This window comes from Equus asinus, chromosome 7 (assembly GCF_041296235.1).
Source record: "Equus asinus isolate D_3611 breed Donkey chromosome 7, EquAss-T2T_v2, whole genome shotgun sequence".
NCBI classification, from domain to species: domain Eukaryota; kingdom Metazoa; phylum Chordata; class Mammalia; order Perissodactyla; family Equidae; genus Equus; species Equus asinus.
This window is the reverse complement of record NC_091796.1, coordinates 47,218,431-47,240,877: the sequence shown is the minus strand read 5'-3', so window position 1 is coordinate 47,240,877 and position 22,447 is coordinate 47,218,431. Positions and strand designations below refer to the sequence as shown.

At 38.2% G+C, this 22,447-nt stretch overlaps 1 protein-coding gene across 5 annotated transcripts in view; it reads right to left on the bottom strand.

Moving 5' to 3' along the window:
- The window catches only part of ZNF521 (zinc finger protein 521), a 272,769-nt gene that overhangs the window by 136,870 nt on the left and 113,452 nt on the right, over positions 1-22,447 (bottom strand). For all 5 annotated transcript variants that reach the window (XM_044774508.2, XM_044774511.2, XM_044774509.2 and 2 more), the window contains one exon: positions 18,962-22,314. In XM_044774508.2, the coding sequence (XP_044630443.1) occupies positions 18,962-22,314 (3,353 nt within the window). The remainder of the gene's footprint in view (positions 1-18,961; positions 22,315-22,447) is intronic.

Sequence of the window (22,447 nt, the reverse complement as noted above, 5' to 3'; positions counted from 1 at the left end):
TTCCAAGAGACCTACGTAATCTCCTCACAACACAGGCCACTGAGACCCTCCAGGTAAGATATCTTCATCAAGATGATGTCATTTAATGTCATGAGTTCAGTTGTGTCTATACCTATGCTATAGCAAATCTACTGAATCAACCTCCTGTAGTGTTTTCCATAAAGTGGGCAGTCAATAAATTTCTCTCCAATGAACAACCTAATGAGGCAGTCCACATCCATCACCTTCATTCCTAACGAACTACCTAGGACATGTCTATTTCTGCCTGTAAACCTCTCTTGCATCTTACACAGCACCAGAAATCAGTGAATCGGAAGAGGCTGAATAACACAGACTAAATCGATGTTATAGCAAAGACAAAAAAAAAAAAAAACTCACCAGAGCATGTGCTAATTCTGTTTGAGGATAGGACAGAAAATGTGCTTCTAGTTACCCATGGTTATAGCCAGGTAGTCTGGTGGTTAAGCTTTGGCGCTCTCACCACCACGGCCTCGGTTTGATTCTTGGAACCACACCACCGGTCTATCAGTTGTCATACTGTTGTGGCTGCACGTTGCTGTGATGCTGAAAGCTATGCCACTGGTATTCCAAATACCAGCAGGGTCACCCCTGGCGGACAGGTTTCAGTAGAGCTTCCAGACTAAGACAGACTAGGAAGAAGGCCCCGGCCACCCACTTCTGAAAAAAATACAGCCATGAAAATCCTGTGAATAGCAGTGAAACCTTGTCTGATATAGCGCAGGAAGGTGAGAGGATGGCGAAAAAGCCTGGGCAGGGTTCTGCTCTGCCTATGATATTTTGTTAGTTCCTACATTGAAGGGATTTATGGTTTGTAGTAGGTTCCAGTTAACTTCCTGTATTGACAGTTTGGTAAACATTCACATCATTCAAGAAAGCTAAGAAATTGGGACTGAGAATAAGAGTTTAAATAATGAGTCTTTTATAAACAGAAATCTGAGGAGGAAAGAAAGAAGTCAAAATTTTAGCCTTACACCAAGTTATGGTCTATTTTTCTTACCTGTTATTCCAACCATATACTGACTGTTTTCACCTTAAAAATATGAAACCTCCCTTCTGTCTCACTATTGCCAAAATGAGGAGCTGTGGCTGGTAGATACTGGGGATGCATAGCTGGAGAGATGAAGGAGTAGAAACATGAGTCGTATGTTGCAGCACCATTGAATTGCATTCTATGCCCACAGAGATCCAATCCTAAAGGCCAGTAATACGATTTACAACCTCACCAAGAACCTGCGGAAAGCTTTGTGAGGGAGGAAAAATATTTTAGAATCTGTTAAGAAATATTTTCTCATTATGTTTATACAATATGTATTTATATTATATATATTATATTTATATATAATATTATATTTCTTAATACCTTCTGCCCTAAAGTCAAGCTGAAAATGTAGACAGGTTTGTTAACTCTTGTGAGTACTGGTACCATTTACTAAAGATTCATCGTAAATATCAAAAGGATAACATACGAGGAGTTTTATCTAATGTTAAATCATAAAAGTTCTTTTTTTGCTTCTCTTGTAATTCCTTACATGTTCTATCAGAATTATTTCAGAAATCTGATTTGTCTCCTGAAGGACTGTAAGCTCTTTAAGGGTAGGTGAAGAGCTCTATCTAATCAATCTTGTATGCATAATAATTTAATAATAAATTAATGTGTGAATGATTCATACTACTTCATTGTAAAATAGAAATCCTTGCTTCCTCCCCTTCTCTTTAGATGAAGCCTCCTGTGGAGTCCTGGTTATCCTCCTTTGTTTATATTCCTAATCTATCCTTCCAGCTATTCTTCTGTCAAAGGAATACTTCAGTTCTGGCAATTTCTTATCTATAGAATGTACTCCCGCTTGCTATAGTTGTTTCAGCTACCCTGTATGTGCCCAAATTACGTGGTCCTTTATCAGTCTTGTCTCCATTGAGATATCTTACCCCCTGTCCTCCTACTCCTCTTTTTTTGCTTTTTTCTCTTATTTTGATTTCAGGTACTGCATTCTCTGATCCATTGCTTCCACTTGAAAAGCTTTCCTACTGAGGCATGTCAGACCACCCTTCTCTTCTCCCTCAAATTGCTTCGAAAACCCCACCTGCTCCATAAAGCTTGTTAGCAATTACACCCACACAACACTGTGGGTGTTGATTTTATTATTCTTGTTTGTACTCTTCCACATTAAGTTTTTAGGATAGAGGTGTGTTTCCCTGACTTTACCTAATATAAAATGTGCTGTGCAGTTACAAAGTATATAAATGTAAAAGTGGTAGGGCTCTTTTAACCCCTTGATTTAACTGAAATTATTTGGATTTTTCAAATTCTTCCTTATTTATCATTCCAAAAATATCTTTTAAAAAAAGAGAAGAAAATGCTTCCATATTCTTTATATTTTCAAAGGCTCTAATACAAGCTTATATAGAGTATCATAGAGTTTTAGAATTGAAAGGGACAAATGAGTTCATCTATTTCAATCTCCTCATTACATGAGGTCAAGAGAGATAAAGTATCTTTGCCCATGACACACAGAAAGTGACTGACATAGCAAGCTTAGAACTGCAGATTCCCATGAACACACCCACATTTATATGGTGGGACAGTATATTTACAAAAAGGAACTGCCAACTATTGCCAAGTTGGCCCTCCACCGTGCCTAAAACTTATTGTGGCTCTTCTCTGTACTGGACTGCACAATCGCCTCTATAGCACCACCTCTCTCTTCTTGCTCCCAGCTCCTGCCATCTTTGGGGGTTCTCATTTCTTGGTGGATACTTTTAGCATAGACTTTACTATATTTATATTCAAAGCATCTATTCACATTACAGTCTAAGGTTTCCTGTCACTTAAGAAACAATGTTTTATTTCTCTCTTCAGCTCCAGTACCCAGCACAATGCCTGACAGGGAGCATTTGTAAAGGAGTGTCTGAACTACACAGCAGTGAATTGATTGGGCTTTTTATAAGTATACCCAAGAGTATGTGTTTTCAGAGAAATTTACTGAAGGGAACCAGATTGCTGCCACCAAACATACCTTGATTCTGCATCATACAACCAGATAAGACCTTCTAGTCCCCTTTAAGATTATCCTAGAAAATTAAATTATAGACCTGAAAAAGCTCTGGATAATCATTATTGATAATACATCTTATAAAGCTAGATATTTTCCATATAAAAATGTCTGAAACATATCTTGAGAAAATATGGGGTCCTTTCCCTACTGGCCTTCTGCTCCTTGAACGTTCCTCTGTAGTATAGAATATGAGGGGGAAAGTGCTAAGAAAGGATGATAATATCAAATTTGACCCTAACCCTAACCCTAACCTCAGAGTCTATTTTTATGGAGTCTATGCAAGGCAAGCACTATGATTTTTGTAGGTGTTCTTTAAAATTCCAGGTGGCAAATAGTCATTCTTTTAAAAGATATTTGGAATTTTATTGTTGAATATCCTTACTAGACATTTAGGATATTCCTATTCCTAATCCTGCCAATGCCTCACCATCTTAATATGTCTATGATTCACTATCTGAGGGTATATTTGCTTTTCAAAGGTTTAATTCTTTGCGAAGAGAAACAAGAAATAATATCTGCGTGTTAGACATCATGTGCCCAGTGCCTATGCACAATGCCTATCACAGGTTTGAAACCCAACAATTGTTGAATGAATGAATGAGTGAACTAGATGCAAATTAATCTAAATAGTGTAACATGCTTGTTTCGGAACATCTGTTTTGGAATGATTTAAACTTGGTATAATAAAATGACATTAATCCAGACTCGATTATGGGGCTAAAAGAATCTGTCTGCTACCAAAACAACTTCAATTTTCCAGTCCTAGTAGGTATAGACATTAAGCTTAAAGAGCTTCCTGCCAGGCCTTCAGCTATCTTATTTTGTCATTTAGTCCTTCCTTCCACCCTCCTTTCCTCTTTCCTTTCTTCTGACCCCCCTCTTACTTTCCTTGAAGAATGATCTTTATTAAACATGTGGTCATTACTCATAACTAAATTCTATATTTCTGGGCATTTCTTTATCAAGAGCTTTTATTTCATCTCATTTTTGTTTCCTTACTGTAAGCCAAAGTTATAAATATAAAATTCCCAAGGAAATCCTTAGATTTTCTTAAGATGAGTATCTTAACATCAGACTTTGTCAAGTTAGGTTTGTCAATGCCACTTTGATTTCTAAATCATGGTGTACCTTCGCTTTCAAATATCTCTCAATCACTTACCTATCAGTAATTTTTTTTTTTAAAGATTTTATTTTTTCCTTTTTCTCCCCAAAGCCCCCCCCGGTACATAATTGTATATTCTTCGTTGTGGGTCCTTCTAGTTGTGGTATGTGGGACGCCACCTCAGCGTGGTTTGATGAGCAGTGTCATGTCCGCGCCCAGGATTCGAACCAACGAAACACTGGACCGCCTGCAGCGGAGCGCGTGAACTTAACCACTCGGCCACGGGGTCCAGCCCCACCTATCAGTAATTTTTAAAATACGGTGTTCTATTTTAAAAATAAATCATGAGGTTATGCATCTAAATTACAAATCCCGTCCAAAAGCAAAAACAAAATTTTTATCATTTTTCTTTCCCCAGAATGTAAATATATCTAATTCATAGAGAACATTGCCACTGGGTCTTAAGCAAACAAATAACAGCCCTTTAAAATTAACAGCCTCTCAAACTATTCACTTGAATCTTGAGCTTAGGAGAAAAAGTGTCTTATTACTGTGCCTTTCATTTACAAATTTTAATTTTCTTAAATATTATTTTCCCAAGTTTTTTTTGCTCCCCTGCTCTCCATGATATATTTCAACCCAATAATACTACTGAACACTTTCCATTTCTTATATGTAATTACTTTTTCTACCTATACATTCATCTATTTACATGTTTTTCTACCTTTTACATTTATTATTGTCTGACACTATCTCAGACCTCAAAGCAAATAAAGTAATATTTTATTTTTGTCGTCTTGACAGCTTGTTTGGAAGTTCTAGCAGGGGAGTGCAGCTACTCCTAGTCCCTGGACCAAAGAATGGTCCTCTAGCAGGGAAGGTCGTCTTCTTCGAATGAGCACAGGCGCAGCTTCAGGAGGGAGACACATGGAGTGGTGAGGAAGGAAGGGGACACCCGCCTAGCCAGCCAGAGCAGCCAAATCAACCCTGGTGATCAATGGGGTGACAGTTGTCACAGCCGGATTGCCCTCACACACGGTGGTCTTTACACTCTCTTTCTTCCTTGGTTTTCATTGCTTCTAGGTTTGTTTTAATATTTGATTATGCCTTTCTATTTCATCAACTTTGGGGAAGTATGGTGACTTATTTAGATACACTACAGAATTATCCGTAGTCCTAGAACTAGATGAAATTATTCTAGATTATAATAATAAATCGAAAAACATTATATATGCAAATTATGTGAATGTGTACATACATACACAGGGACATGTGTGGACTTATACATAGAAATCATATAAACGATGTACCATATACAGCGTCTGTAGGGTGCTTCACGTTCACCAAGAACTTTCATATTTAAATGTATCATTTACCCTTCACAATAACACTACAGTAGGCAAAGCATGGATTATGCCCATTCTAGCAATGCAGAAACTGAAGCTTAGGAAAGACCAGTTAGTTAAGGTCACACTGATGGTTCTGTCCACTGTTATTTGAACTCGTCTTGTTTCGGTAAGTACAATCTTTTCTTCTGTTATGTTGCATATGCTTAAACTCTCCACACTCATGGTGGCAACGTCTGCATCACAAAAACTTCAGACTCAGCTGAAGGCTTGTTTACATAATACAATGTTTAATTCAATAAAAGAAGTTTTTGCCTTGATAGTGGAATTTTTACAGGAGTTCACCTGTCACTCAACCTCTTTATGATGTGAATTGAATGGTATATTACATACAAGGAGTCTTATGTTCTGGGTGGTTCTGAGAAATTATATCACTATTGAGTGCTCAGAGAAACATTTTCTTCCTTGTGTCTTTTTCCATTTGTTTTAATCAGCAGGTTTCAATTATTTAGAAGGATTTACTAAGAACATATGATGTGTAAGGAACTCTTCTGAGAAACACGGAGGATACCAAGCCAGCCGTGCCTCCACCCCTCTCTCCAGCTTCTTTGCTCCAGCCAAGCTGGCCCCTTGCTATTCGTTAAGCCTGCCAGGCGTGCTGCTGCCTCCGGACTTTTGCTTTGGAAGCTCTTTCCAATTTGTTTGCTCTTCACACAGAATCTGCAAAGCTAACTCCTGCCCAGTTATTTGCTATCTCCTTGAACTACGGTAGCACTTCACTAGCACTTCTATTAGGGCATACATTCATACTTTATATTACGTTCATCATTATGTATTAATTTTTCCCTAGTAAACTGTAAGCCCTCTGGGGTCTATACTGGGGAGTATTCAATGTATTCATAGAACTATATTTTTATAACGCCCATCCCCTTTACAAACCTGATAGTCTAACGTCTCGTATATAGCAGGAAATTAATGAATCTGTTATCTTAAATTGAAGTACCAGACAAGGAATAAAAAGTTAATACCATGGGCTAGTGTTCCCGAAGAGTGAGATATGTACCACCTTACTATAATGTATGGATACTGCTCTTTCTAATTACACAAAGGAAAAAGTCTCACTGAGATGACAATATGTCTTTAATACCTCTACCACACTTGATAAACTTACTTGTAAAGATGAAACAACAGGTTTCAGGCTTACAGCCTTTTGCAGGTATGAGTATGTAGCTAGAATTTTTAAAGCATTATTTTGCACTAGTTTTATATTCATCTTCTATTTATAACGAGTGATACTGATTACATACTTATGGTTCTGATTATTTTTGCTTTTTATTTTAAATATTAAATGCTTACAAAGACAATTTATAACAGGTAAAATATAAAGAGTAATGATTACATACCTGTGTGCTCAACTTAGCTTCCTATACGGTCATCTCAGACAATCCATTATTCTGTCTGAATTTGCATTTCCTGTATTACTACTGAGAATAAATATTTTCACACATTTCCTAGACCATCATGTTTCCTGTAGGTGAAATTCCTGTTCATGTTAATTTCCCATTTTCTCATTTGAAGTTTTGTGGGGTTTTTATGGATTTATGGCTGTTTTCTAAATATTTAGGAAACTAATAATTTTTCTAGCTATAGGTGTTATAAATGTTTTATTATCTTGTAGCTTTTACTTTTGCTCACTTTATGAAACTTTTGGTAAATGGAAGTTATTATTTTTAATGTAGATGAACATATCAATCATTTTACTTGTGATTTATACTGTCTGGGTCTTATGTGAGAAATCGTTTCCTAACCTAAGGTCATAAAAATATCCTCTATATTTTTTTCTAAGAGATTTATGGTTTTGTCTTCCAAACACTTTTATACATGAGTAGGGATTCAATTTTATTCTTATTTTTTCCATATGGATAATGAACTGAATATTCCATCCATTCTCCCACTTATGTGCAAAAATAGCTCTGTTCCATATTGAGTTTTTATATGTCTGATAGCTCTTGGAGAACCATTTTGTTCTGTAGATTAATACCACATCATCCTAATTACTGCAAATTTATTACAAATTGACTACATAATAGGACAAATCTTCCCCTGTCTATTTTTTTCCTTCAAGAGAATCTTTGATATTCTTGGCCTTTCATTCTTCCATACACATTTTGAATCTTCTTGTCAAGTTCCAAAAAATAAAAACATAAAAAGTACATTTTAAAATCTGTTGAAATTTCGACTGGAGTATCTATGAAACTATAGATTAAATTAAGGACAACTGACAACTTTACAGTATTGAGTCTTCTTAGCCATGAACAACTTACATCTGATTATTTATTTAGGTCTTTAAAAATATCTTTCAATAACGTTTCATCACTTTCTCTATAAATGTCCTTCACATCTTATAAGATTTATTTGTAAGTGCCTAATTTTTGTGTCTATTATAAATAGGGTTATTTTAACATTTACATTTTCTAAGTTTTTTGTTGGTGAATAAAAATCTAATTGACTTATATGAGTTGATTTGGTACCTAGCAATTTAGCTAAAGTTTCGTTTATTATAATAATTTGTCTTTAGAGATTCTTTGGATATGGTTTAATATACAAACATAAGACCTCCAAATGACAGTTTCTTTTCAAGTTTAGTGCTATTTTTCAATACTTACATTCATTGTTATTTTATCTTACATTGTTGGTTAGATCAACCAGTGATTTTACTATGAAATAATAATTGCATGAAATTTTCGCCACTCATTATGATGCCTGCTGAAAATAACACTTTAAATAGTCTTTATTATGATAAGGAAATTCCTTCCTAGCCCTAGTTAAGTGTTCTTTTTAAATCATGAATGTATGTTGAATTTAGTTTTCTATGCAACTCTTGAGATAAACATATAATTTATCTCCTTTAAATTATTAACGTGGTAAACTTAATTATTTCATTTACTGAGATTGAGCCCACCTTGCATTCTTGTGATATAAACATTATAATCATAGCATAAAATCTTTCTTAAATATAGTGGATTTAGATTGTTAATATTTTACTTAAAATTTTAAAATGTAAAATTGGTCTAAATTTTACTTTGTCTGGTTTTGATATCAAGATTATGTTGGACTTATTAAATGAATTAAAGTGTTCCCTCTTTTTGTATTTTCTGGCACAGCTTTGGAATTAAGTTTATGTTTTAGTATTTTCTTTGTGGGAAAGTTTTTAACAATTTATTAAACTCTTTAATGTTCATGGAATCATTCTACTTCTTTTTTTCTTGAGCCAGCTTTGGTAACATACTATTCTAAGACTGCTTCCATATAATCAAAATTGTCCAGCTATTAGCATAAAGTTACTAATAATATTCTCTTGCTGCTTTTTATCTTGTATATTTTTGGCATTTTTTGTAAAATTTTAATTGCAAAATAACATACATATAGTAAACTGCTATAATCATAGGTGTATTGCTTGATGAAATTTTACATATGTATATACCAGTGTAACCATCACATCAATGAAGATATGGAACATTTCTAGCACCCAGAAGAATCCCTTTTGCCCCTTTCCAGTTGATAGCATCTCAGGGGTAACTATTCTGACTTTGATTAGTTTTGCCTATTCTTAAACTTTTTATGAATGGGATCATGTAATACTATGCTTCTGGTTCCTTTTTTCCAACATTATGTATATGAGTAATCCAGGTTGTTATATGGCAGCAGTTCATTATTCTTTCTTGCTCTGTAGTATTCCATTGTATGAATGAAACGAATTCATACCATTATATGAATGTATCTGTTCATTCTATTTTGACAGACATTCTGAATGACTCTAGCTTGAAGCTTATATGCAAAAGCTACTATGAATATTCTTGTTCATAACTTGTGGTAAACATATGCACTCATTTATCCTAGATATAGACTAGGAGTGGAATTGATGGGTCATAATGCAGGCTAGTACTCAACTTTAGTATATATTGCCCAACAGTTTTTTAAAGCAGCTGTACAAAATTATACTCCCACTTGTGAGAGAGCTCCAATTGCTCTTGATTCTTACAAAAAAAGAGAATTTTTGCATTCTTTTTCATTTCAGTCATTCTGGTATGCAGAGTGGTTCTCCCACTATGTTTTTAACTTCTGCACATAGGAAATTACGGCTCCCCTTTCATTATTAATATTATTTATTGCTGTCTTTTTAAACTTGATTAATCTCACCAGAAGTTTGTAAATTGTGTTAGTCTTTTCAAAACACTAACTTTGCTTTGTTGGCTTCTTTGTTGTTTGTTTTCTATTTCATAACTTTTGCTCTTAGTTTTACTATTTTTTTCCCTTCAACTTTTTTAGGAGTTTATTTTGTTGCTCTATTTCTAATGTCTGAAGTTGGATGCTTAGCTCATTGATATTATGCCTTTTTCATTTTCTAATATGTATTTTTATGTTCTAATAACTTTCCCTCTAAGTAATTTTATTTTTATCTCAGAAGTTTTGAAACGCACTTATCTTTCAGTTCCAAAAATCTTTAATTTCTATTTTTATGCCCTCTTTTTTCCATGTGTGGTCTTAATTTTAAAATTTATGGAGTTTTTGAAAAGAGATCTTTCTCATTTATAATGCATTTGTATTACCATCAGAGAATGTGGTTTGTGTGATTCTAAACTTTTAAATTCGTTAAGACTTGCTTTATGATAGGAAGAGTGTGAAGAAAACCAGTTCATTTACAAGGATAAGACATGACCTACAGACAGGACACAGGAGATGCAAACAAAGGAGGAAATACAGCACTTGGAGAGAGACCGGCCCAAAAGATTAGGAGAATGGAGAAGATATAGGAGATATAAACAAAGTTTCAGATAAGAATGACTGGGAGAAAGATGGAACACTGAAAAATTGGAGAAAAAAGAAATTATGGTTTGATGTGATCAAAGGGCTACCAGAATATTCAACAGGTAATGTTAAACAGGTAGATGGAAACCTAAGATTGGGACTTAGAGAGACTGACATTTGGAATGTGATATTTTGGTCCTCCATATGGGAATAACTAGGTACTAGAAAATGAGAATGAGGGGAAGAGAAAGGCATTAAGAACAGAATCTTCAGGACAGTGAGCATTTAAAAGCTTCAAAATGGGGGGGAGGGGGGAGATATAAATAAGGGAGCCAGCTATCTAGCCTTCTTTAAAGCCTTTGGCAAGGTTCTCATATTTAAGCTGTTAATTTTCTAGAAATACAAAGTACATCTAATAGAAAACTGCATCTATATTATGTGGTGAGGGGAGTCATACAATAATAAGAGACCCAGAATGCTGCTTTCGGTTTCCTTTCATTATTCAAAATCATCTTGAATTGATATTTACTAATCTGCACCTCAACACAATTTCAGCCAAAATGTAAAATGCTCCTCCTAAATAGAATTCTATCACTACACAGGATGATTCCAAACTCTTTATGCCTAGTACTCAAAGGATAAATATTATGTACAACTCAAGATTCATGATTGTATACAAAAATATTCCTATTTTTGAAACCCACATGTTCTAAAATGATACTGCAACCATATGGAAAGCATCAGCAAAAAATCCAGAAGTGGAAGTAAGTACAGAAAATGTAGCAATGGTAGTGGCCGCAAATTCAATATGTGGGGCAATCATCAATGCTAGGTAAGCATGGGACTGGAGACAACGAACAGATATGAGGCAGCTGCTTCCATGTTCCACACCCTGATATTTATGCCAGGGGTCATTAACTCCCTGTTCTAGTGCATTGTAGATGCCAAACAAATATTGAACACAACAACACTAAATCTGAGAGCAGATTGGACTTGGCAAAGCAACTCAATCTATTTGAAGAACATCTTGAATCTTACAAACTTATTTGGTCATGTAAATTTTTCACTTAATTTTAAAATACTGTTTATTCAGAGGGAGCTTAACTCATCTATTTTTGATTTTTTCTTTTTTTTTTGCTGAGGAAGATTAGCCCTGAGCTAACATCTGTTGTCAATCTTCCTCTGCTTTATATGTTGTTCACCACCAAAGTGTGGCTGATGAGTGGTGTAGGTCTGTGCCCAGGATCCAAACCTGCAAACCCAGGTTGCCAAAGCAGAACACACTGAACTTTACACCATGGGGCCAGGCCCTATTTTTGTTCTTTTAACTCAGCAAAACTTATTATCAGCAATTTGACATATAAAAACTTTAAGGTTTCTTTTTCAACCTCACATGGAAATTTTTATTATATACAACAAAATAAAAAACTATGGAACTTGAGTAGCTTCTGAACTGTCACCATATACACTTCCATTTTCAGTACAAGAACCCTGAAGAAAGAATACTGACTTTAAGACACTTCAAACAGACTTTCATACTAAAGATGAGCTTTGAATTTTGAGAAACTTCAAGAAACTTAAGCTTATTTTAATGTTTTTAGATCAAACCCAACTTTAAAGCATCTAAGTACTTTTGGGTAAACTTATTTATACGTATTAGTTACTAGATATACTTGCATATACATCTAAAGATGGAGTCTATACTATTATTGTCATTTTGAAGTGTTTATACTATGTTCATTTACTCAATTGATATTTACCGAGCCCTTATGATAAGCATGTTGGGTGTGTAGAGGTAATAAAGGAGAAGAAGGAAATAAGCAGGTAAACAAATAATGACAATTTTAAAAGAAAATCCCAAGGAAGAGACTAACTTTGATAAGATTTTCAAGGGAGGTCCATGTGACAGATGAGAAAGAGCCAGTGGTGCAGAAGGCTGCTTCGGAAATGTCGTCCAGGTGAGGAAGAAGCTCGTGTGAGGGCTCTGAAGTAGACCCCCCACTCAGGAGGCCAGGAGGCCGAGCACAGTGCATAAGGAAGAGCCACCCTGGACAAGGTGAAAGCAGCCAGACTGGGAGTGACCTCGTAAACTGGTGAAAGGTGGGATTTTATTTGAGTGAAATGGGAAGACACTGAAGAATTTTAAGTGACTTCATACAATTTATATGTCTACAAGATTCCTTCCACCTGCAGCATGAAGAACGAGTTGGAAGCAGGCAGAAGATAAAGGAGAGGAATCACGGGTAGGCTACTACACTATCCAAGCAAGAAATGATTGCAGCCGAGACCACAATGATGGCTTTGGAGATGGAAAGACATGAATGGGATACTTGTTGGAGGTAGAATCAACGGTACTTATTAATAAATGAGATGTGGGGAATGAGGGAAAGGGAGGAATCAGGAATGATTCCCAGGTTTCTTGCTTGAATAATTGGGTGTAGGGTGGTTCCCTGTCCTAAAATGAGGGAAGTCTGGAAAAAAAACAGGAGAGAGAATCAAGAGTTTAGCTTGTACACATTACACTTCAGAAATCTAAAAGAGATACAAATGGAAAAGTCAAGCTGTCTGCAGAACTTAGCAATCTGGAACAAAGAGGAGAGCCAGGCTAGAAACATGAATTTAGGAATTCTTAGCATAGAGACAGTTACAGCCACATGAATAGATGAGATGCCTACTGAGAGAGCAGACAGAGAAGGAAGAGAGGGCCAAGGATGAGCCCCAAAGAATCTCTGCACTTGCAGATCAGGCACAGGAGGAAAAACCTCCAAAGGCACAAGAAGGAAGAAAACTGGGAGAGGGAATGCCATGAAGTCAGAGAGGTGCAAGGCCAGGAAAGAGCTGTCCACTCTGCCTAGTGCTACAGAGATGATGAGGACAGAAAGGCTTTCTTTGGAACCTGGAAACCACTGGCAACCTTGCTAGGAGCAATTACAACTTCTTTGGGAAAGCAGGCCTTGAGATGGGTTGGGATAACAACAGTAGACTAGTACATGCTCACAGCATCTATGACAGAACTTCAATGACAATGAAACAACAACTTGAGTCCAAAAGGGGTAAAAATATGAATAGCATTCCTACAGTTAACACACTCAGAAGAAGAAGACACATTTATTCAACACCTTCTAGGTTCTAGTCACTGTGCCAGGTGATTCCTGCATGAAAAAAGCTAGACGACCAGCTGTCCTGCATGCTGCCATGGATGGGAAAAGGCTCTGGGAGAGCCACCAGCCAGACACAGCTCCACGGCACCCATCCACAGAGGCATTTGGCAGAGGCATTAGGAATATGAGATTGAGGAAATTCTTGCCCCAAGGAATTCATAGGAAGAAAACAGAAATGTAAAGAGATAATTATAAAGCAATGTAACAATTTTTATATAGTATTTAGGATGCAGTGTATACACAGGGCATTCAAGGGGAAAGGAAATGTTTGTGGTGGGAATTTGGGGTCAGAGGAAGCCTTCTGGAGTACCTGATCTCCAAATAAAAGGTAACCTGAACAGCCTCCTGGAAAGTGGAAGGCAGTCAGGAGGAGAGAGATTACTGAGCAGAAGGAACTAGATAGGCTTAGCAAGATACAGAGGAGTATGTCCCGTGTAGGGTAATTAAAGCAATTCCAACTACAGCCTAAGGTGAAAGGTAAGGAAAGGAGGGGAAATTTATCAGGGCCAGAACCTGAAGAGTCTGATATTTCACAGTTATTATATCATTCTATAAGGATGGAAGTGCAGAGCACTTAAAATATTTCAAATAGGGAGGAGCATGCTACTCAGATTTGTGTTTAGATAGATTGTTCTGGCAACCTTGTGGAGATGGATTTGAAAATGATAAGACTAAAGTCCGAAGAAACAATTAGGACACTGCTTCAGTAGTTTAGTGAAAGACAATCAGAGATTGAACTTATATGGTAAGGGGATAGAGAGGAGGGGATAGATTCAAGAAATATATTTATTTGCAAATTATATATAATCGCTATCTATGTGTCTTGATGACCAACTGAATGTGGAGAAAAAGAAGAGATTAAGAAGATCAGTGGATGCACAAGTGAAATAGAAAATATAAGAAAAAAGGCAGGTTTGGAGAAAGGATGATGAGTTCAATTAAGGACTCACTGCATTTGAAGTTCACAGGAACACGTGAGTGAATATATACAGTAGGCAGCTGTGTGTATGAGTCTGAAGGTCAGTGGAGAGGTTTGAGTCAGATACACCATTTTTTTTAAATCAACTTCATTGAGGTATAATTCATATAAAGTTTTCACTAGTTTTACATCTGGTGGGTATTAGTATACCATCATGTAATCACTACCACAATCAAGATACAGAATATTTCCGCCAGTTTCCTCCTGTCTTTTGGAGACACCATTTGGAGAGTCGTCCATAAAAGGTGGTAATTAAAGCCATGAGAGTGGATGAAGTACACGCAGAGTGAAAGTAGCAGTGAGGACACTAACTTACAGGAGCAGGAAGAGGAAGCAGAAGGCTACAGAACATCCAAAGAGGTATGAAGGGAACCAGGAGGGAAGACAGAAGTTCAATGCAGAGGGAACGGCCAATAGTGACAAGTAGAGCAGTAAGTAAACTAGAATAAGTTTTGCATTCTTGGTCAATTAGGTCAGTAGAGACCTTAGAGAAGTCAGTTGCAGGAAACTGATGGAAGCAGAAGATTCCTTGCAATGGGTGGAGGAAGTGAGTGACAAGACAAAATAAGACAGCACTACTGCGAGGATTTTATGAAAAGGACAGGGATGAATTTGCAGTTAGAGGAAACTGCCAGTGGAATTGTGAAAAGAGAATCTTGAACCTGGGGTTAGAGACCTGCCTTCTCAGAGCGTCTTGTCTACCAGTTACTAGCTGTGTGATCTTAGACAGATCCCAATCTATTTGGGCCTTTTTTGCTGTTTGTAAAATAAGGCAGCCTAATCAGATGATCTGCATTGTCCCTTCTTGTTCTGATTCTGTGGCGCTATATGTGCATCTAGCAACATGGAGACAATTGGTAACCCTTGCAAGAGTAATTTCAATGGACTGATGGGGATGGTGTGAATTGAAACGTGAGTAAATAATTCTCAGAGACACCTGGCTACAAACAGTCCTGTAGAAATGGAGGAGAAGAACACATGCTTCCAGTATCATCATGAGACAACATTTTGAGGTCCAGATGGGCAGCACCTGACCAGAGAGCCAAGCCAGTGTCAATGAACACCAGAAAAAGAACTAACATTTATTCAACACATAGTAAATGTCAGTAACTCTGCAAGATGCTTCATATGTGGAAAAAGCTGGATGGCCAGTGTTCTTCCTGTCTCAAACTCTCTCTACCATTTATGGAATCATTGTAGGCTATGCACAAATTTAGATCATACTTAACATTTGAGGAGCAAAAGGAAATGAATAGGCCACCCCCAATTTTATCCTAAACAAAGGCTCCATAAAACTTAGATTAATAATCAAAGGATTTTGGCACAAAGAACACATTTTTCACAAATTCAGAAAGCATTACACAGAAGAAATGGGGTTCAAATTCAGATCTGTCTTCAACTCCAAATTTCTCCATTACATGACAGCTACGTATGATGAGCCTTCCTTTGTGTCACATGCCTTGTCTTTCATCCACTTCTTGGCTTGTAGGAGTTTATGTAGTACTAATCCTTCCCTAGATTATACCTAAATCCCTTTTAAATAGGTAACCTAGTCTTGACGAAATAACATTCTTTTCAGTCTTTAAAAGATGCATTCCAGTGTCTACCAATACCTTTATGTGATTGTAAGTCATAGTCCTGAAAAATTTAATCTTGTTCTTGACGATCTCTATGTATCCAGGTTTTATTACCTCCTGTGGTCTTCTTTTCTCTTCTGATGTCTCAATCCTCAGCAAGAAGAGATGAAAATACCACCTATATCACTAAGTCCTTCAATTCCTACCTAGGACATCTAAGTCAATAGAAACAGACGTCATACTTCTTTTTGATATAAAATTTATTCCCACGTGGCATACCTGTCTTTTGGCAAAGACTTAATGTAATAATTTCTCGTTTACCTACACTGGTGAAAAATTTACACATTACTCATAATGAAAAGTCACAGAAGCATAACTCAGCTAACAAAAAATGTAAACAAATTAGTATTTATTATATGTCTTTTTCTTGCTGACACATTATTTATAGGCTTCTTTTGGTAAAACTTTACATATGTTTACATAATTTTCTATGTCAAGTCCAAATATTATGGTCTACTGTACACTTTTAACTGTAGAGAGTTTCAGAAAGGAAGTGGGCACATAAAATTTTATGACTTAAACAGTATAATGAAGAAAAATAATAACAATGATGAAAATTTGAATAAATTAGTGAACTTCTGAGGACAAAGGAAACATGTACAACTGAATCCTAGTATCTGCTCAATTAAGGGCATTGCTACAAGGTCTTATTAATCAGGTGTAATAAAGAAGTTGCCTTCTGCATAAGGAGTCATTTTAACTCTCAGTAGCTAGGTATTAACAAAACACTACCATAAGAATTACAATTAAAAAGTACTTTAAAAAATATTTCATATATTATTCTATGTATGTGCAGGATGTAGTTAAACCTTATAATTATCTTAAGATTTTAGGCATAATTAAAGACTTGACCATCCCTTAAAGATGTTCTTCTAATCAAGTAACTCTAACCAAATTAATGTGTAAATATGTTCTCCTTCCTTTTAAAAATATTTCACTTCAAATGGTATTATAATATATCTAGCAATTTAGAAATATCAGAAAATAGCATCTGGGAGACGATAAGAAGAAATAGGCATATGCCTTTCCACAAACAATCCACTAAGACACAGGAACCTGGTTTTGCTTGCTTTTAAATGAACACATACCACCACACTCACACATATGCATACACACAAATAGTTATTTCAAATCAACTTTATATGCTATTTAAATTAAACATGAATATACAAACTCCTCTATACCAGTTAAGCATATCAAAATAAAAAAGGGGGAGAGGAGTAATTTTCTGCATAAAATTTTTTTTTAATTCTCATTCATACGCACTTTAAAAATAAGACATTTTCAGGACAACTGGGGAAATTTGAATATGGACTTCTTATAGAGATATTATAGATTTACTTAATTTCTTTAGCTGATTTAGTTAATTGCCTTAGCTAATGATATTATGTTTATTTAGGAAAATGTCCTTATTCTTAGGAGATAACATGATATCTGAAACTTACTTTCATGTCGCTCAGTTTAATAAAAAAGGTTTCAAAGAGAGAGAGAAACGTGCCAAAATGTTTCTATCTGGTAAATCTGTGATATAGATACATAAACACATGCTCATTGTGTCATCCTGTTATCTTTTCCATATCTTTAAACATTTTTGAAATTAAAAGTTGAAAAAAATTTCATTTCATATGATTATAACTACCAATATTTGTTTCAAAAGAAATTACTTGATCCAACACATGAGGCATGAGCCATTATGAAAACCATGTTCTTCCAGCTGTCCTCATCAGTTTGAAAGGACTTCATTTATTTAAATGAGAGAAAGGTGCAGATTTACTTGAGCAGGAGAAAAACGAAAGCAGCTTCAAAGTTTGGGAGCTTGCCTGTCACGCAGATGCCACATTTTACAAGGATGGGCTCTGTGTTAGTCCTCCACTTCTCCCCTACCAGCTGACTGATGGCTATCTGCAGGGAGATGCAGGGGGGCCTCCAAGAGGGTGTGAATGCAGAGACAAGATAAGGAAAATGCAGTGACCCCAAACTGAAAGGAGATGGATCTCCCCGGGGTTTTCATTTGGATGGATCTCCAGATAGGGGCAGGTAGGGAAGTGGAAAGAACTATTAGAAACCAGGTGATAAACCACAAAGAAGTTATAACAAAGTGAGCCAACCTCTGCTCAGCTCCAAGGAATGATCACTCGGAAAACTATTTCATTGTAAATGAACTTGTTTTTTGTACTCATTGTAGCAAAGAACACATGAAACTATACAAACTAAGAAAAAACCCACTAATTTTGAAACCCAAACCCAGAGAGCGAAGACGCTGGGCTGGTGCCTTTAAAAGGAACGTTGGGCATGTGGTGCTTAATAAATACAGGGGCTTTTAGAAAATTCTGTTGTGAGAAAATATTTTCCCCACTACTCAGAAGACAAAGAAAAACAGTGAGGGTCGAGAACACAGCATTAAAAAGCCATGTCTACCCAATTTGTTATCCACAAATATATATATTCTTTTTAATTTACCCTAAGCCAGCACGTTGGCTCATAGTATCTTACTTTTATGTCATTATCTCTCTGCCATACACACAAGTCATAGCTGGGGATTTCAACTCGCGGTGAAGCTATGCTGAGATTCCAGATCTCAGTGGTGTTGGCATGAGCGCCGGTCTCTTCAGTCATAGAGAAGACAATATCCTAGGGAGACTGGAATTAGTCCTATTTTGCACCATTCAAGCCAAAATGCTGCTTATCAAGAAGCAAGTAATTGCTAGCTAATGGCTAGGGGGGAAAAAACAGTGCATTTCAATCTAAGCATCTCTTGGCACATGTCAATGAATAAAGCCAGGAAAGTGTAAATGTAAAGTGGAGACAGTTTCTTGAGGAGGTTAAATAGCAAACATTAAAAAGGCAAGTTACCTCATCCGACTGGGAGGGACTGATTCTGGGCATTGGCGATACTTGCGGAGTTTTCAACTGTGTGCTATTGCTATCTGGCACGAGCTCTCGGTGGACCGTTTGGATGTGGTTCTGGAGTTCACTTTCAGACTCAAACTTAACGTTGCAGCTAGAGCAGCGAGTCTTCAGTCCCCCTGCCTTGCCTTTTCCCTCAAGGGCACTCAGATTCTCATTCTGGCCCAAGCCTGGTCTATTCGTGCCGGGAGGGATGTTGATGCCTGGGCTGCCGCTCTTACTGAGATTCACACAGCCAGCACATAGACCATATGGCAGGCCGTTGATGTCAAGTTTCACCAGATCTTGCTTGGAACGGAATTCTTTGAGGCAAGATGCGCACTTGTACAGTTTTTGGACATGCTGGCCACGCCCTGTGGTCTGAACCGCAGACCCATTCCCTGTCTTTTGCATGTGGAATGTCCCATGGATTTTGAGTTCTAAGGTGGAGGTCACTGTCTGCATGCAGACCACGCAGCGAAATCCTGTGAGGGAATTCCTCAAGTCAGGATGCATTTGGCAATGCTCTAAAAACTCCTCTTCACTCTGCAGAGGCATCTTGCAAATCCGGCAGTTTCCAGTATCGAGACTCTTACTGTGGGTGACTTTGTGTTCGGTAAGAGTTAAGAGGGAGGGAAACCGCTCTCCACAAATAGGGCACATGTAGTGTTTGACAGGGCCTAGGTGGGTCTGCATGTGTTCACGTAGGCCATTTTCCGAGAAGAAGGTTCGAGAGCACACGTTACACTTGTAATTCCCTTTAATGAGCTCGGCTTTCTTCTTCACGATGGCACTTTCTCCAGGTCTGATGTTGTGGTCTCGGAGCTGGTGGTTCTGCAGCAGAGTTTCCATCGTGTAGGCTGCCCCACAAATGTCACACCCATACATAGGCTCCGAGGTGTCCACATCTTCTTCGCTCCCGTCATGACTGTTGTGGGACTCTTGGCTGTTGGTCAGCAAGGTCTGCAGCTCCACTTCCTCCTTCTGCACTTGTTCAGAAGCCCCATTTGCTCCACAGTTGGGAGTCTTGGTTTCAAACACACAATGCTTTTCCCGCAAGTGTTTCTCCAGCAAAATGATGGCATGGAAGGCTTTGCTGCAGAACTTACAGTTGTACTTCTTACTGTGAGTGGTGATGTGGCACTGAAGCTCCACCTCAGTGCCAAAAGACTCGCCACAGAAAATGCACTTGTGCACTTTCCCTTGATTTTCCAGGTGGTTGTGTTTCACGTGGAGCTGCAAGTCGGTCTCATTGCGGAAGTCCCAGTTGCAAGACGTGCACCTGTAGACTTTCTTTTCGTTACTGTGTTTTACAGCCAAGTGAAGTTGAATGGAGACTTTTGAGTCAAAAACTTCTTGGCAGAGGGTGCAGCGGAAGAAGACAAAGGTGTGCATGTCCAGCAGGTGTTTCTGAAGGTCATCCACTGATGTGAACTGCTTATCACAACTCTCGCAGATATAATACGTTGAGGTGATCATAAAATGAATGGTAACGTGCTTCAGCAAGGATTCTTGGTTGGGGAATTCCTTGTTGCACTGAGGACAGGTCAATTTCGGAAGCACAGTGTCCAGATGAGTTTTTAGGTGAGTCTGAAAGCTGTCTAGGGATGTGTACTTAGCACCACACTGATTACAGATATATTCTCCAGCCGGACGTGCAGGCGCACCTCCCACTGCCTGCATCATCTTAAGAGATGTCTGCTCTATGGCCACAGGAGAGAGGGGGCTCAAGGCCCTGGATTTTTTCCCATTATGAATATAATTCAGGGCCAAGGGAATGTTTTTATGATTCTCTTTGATATGCTTGTTCAGTTTAAGAACGCTGTTGAATATTGGAGAATTCGTACAATAGGAACAAGAATACACTTCTACTACTGGTTCTTTTGGAGTCCCAAGCACTGGAGACCCAAATCGGGAGCCACTGAGGTCGCAATGGACCTGTCTTATATGCTCTTCAAGGGAAGAGTCAGTGAGAAACCCCATGTAGCAATGGGGGCAAAAGAACGCGTTGCTGTCCTTAGCTGCAGGGTTTGCAAATCCGTGAGAACATCGGATGTGTTCCTGAAGAGTGTTGAGGTCGTTGACAACTTCAGAGCAGAAGTTACACTGGTAGACTATGGCGGGCATGGCAGAAACAATCAGACCTGGGTCCTGAGCTTCATGCACTTGCTTAAGATGTTCATTTAGGTTATAGAGTGAGGGCAATACCTCCAAGCAATACTGACAAATATGGGCCTGTTCGGGCTTATCTAAATGCATAGTTTTCAGATGAATCTGCAGAACTGCCAGACTTGAAAATAACTGCTTGTTGCAGTAAATACAGCTGTAGGTAACTTTTGCTTGTTTACTCGAGGGCACAGTCATGTCAGGGGTCTGCTGGGCAGCCCTCTTTCTCCCTCGACTCTTTGGGATTGGCGGGGCAGCTTCCACCATGGTTGAGCTGTCCACTGAGAGGTTGGAATCTGGAGTCGTGCTGGACACAGAGGTGTAGCCCACCGTGACCAGGGAAGGGCTGTTGCTGTGATTGCAGGACTCGGGTTGCTGGTGACTATCCATGTGGCTGTACAGTTCCTCAACTGTGTGGAAACTCTCAGAACAAATGCTGCAAGAGTTCTTCTTCTCCCCGCCGTGCATCTGCTCCATGTGGTTCATGAGGGAGGTCTCCTCTACAAAGAGCTCGTGGCAGTAGACACACTGGAGGGCTGCTCGGTCCTCATTTGGGGAGCATTCAGGGTGGCACTCGGCAATATGCTTCTGGAGGTCTTCCGGGAAGTCAAAGCCTTCCTCGCACTGACTGCACTTCTGAGTGTCCTTCATCTTCCAGTCCTCCATCCTGGAACCGGACTGGGAACCGTCCTTGTTCCTCTCGTGAACCTGCATGTGTCCATGTAAGGAACTAGAGGACAGGAAGCCACGGCGACAAATGGCACATTTATATGGCTTGTTGGACGTGTGAGTCTTTAAGTGGATCTTCAAGTGATCACTTCTGGAGAACGCAGCATCACATTCACTGCAGTGGTACTTCTTGTCCCCTGTGTGGAGTTTGATATGGCGATCTCGGCTCCGCTTGTGTTTGAACAGCCTACTGCAATAGGTGCATTTGAAAGGCAGTTTGTCACTGTGACTCTGCTCATGGTGCTTTAGGTAGCTGAGGCGGCTAAACGACTTGTCACAGAATTGGCATGGATATGGGAGTCCAGGGCCGCCTTCTTCCTCTCCAAAATCACACCCTTCTCCATGGCTAGGGGAAGTCTGGTCCTTGCTGGATGGTGAGGAAGCTGGCCAAGAGCAAGTGGGATCATCTTCAACATCCACTCCATCTGAAATGAGAAGCAATGAAACATTCCATTTTACGTACTGAGAATTCAAGAACGAGTTTACTGTACCATTTCAACAAGTACACATAGCTGGACCATTTACAACCTTTCAGGAAGAAAAATAGGGAAGAGAATA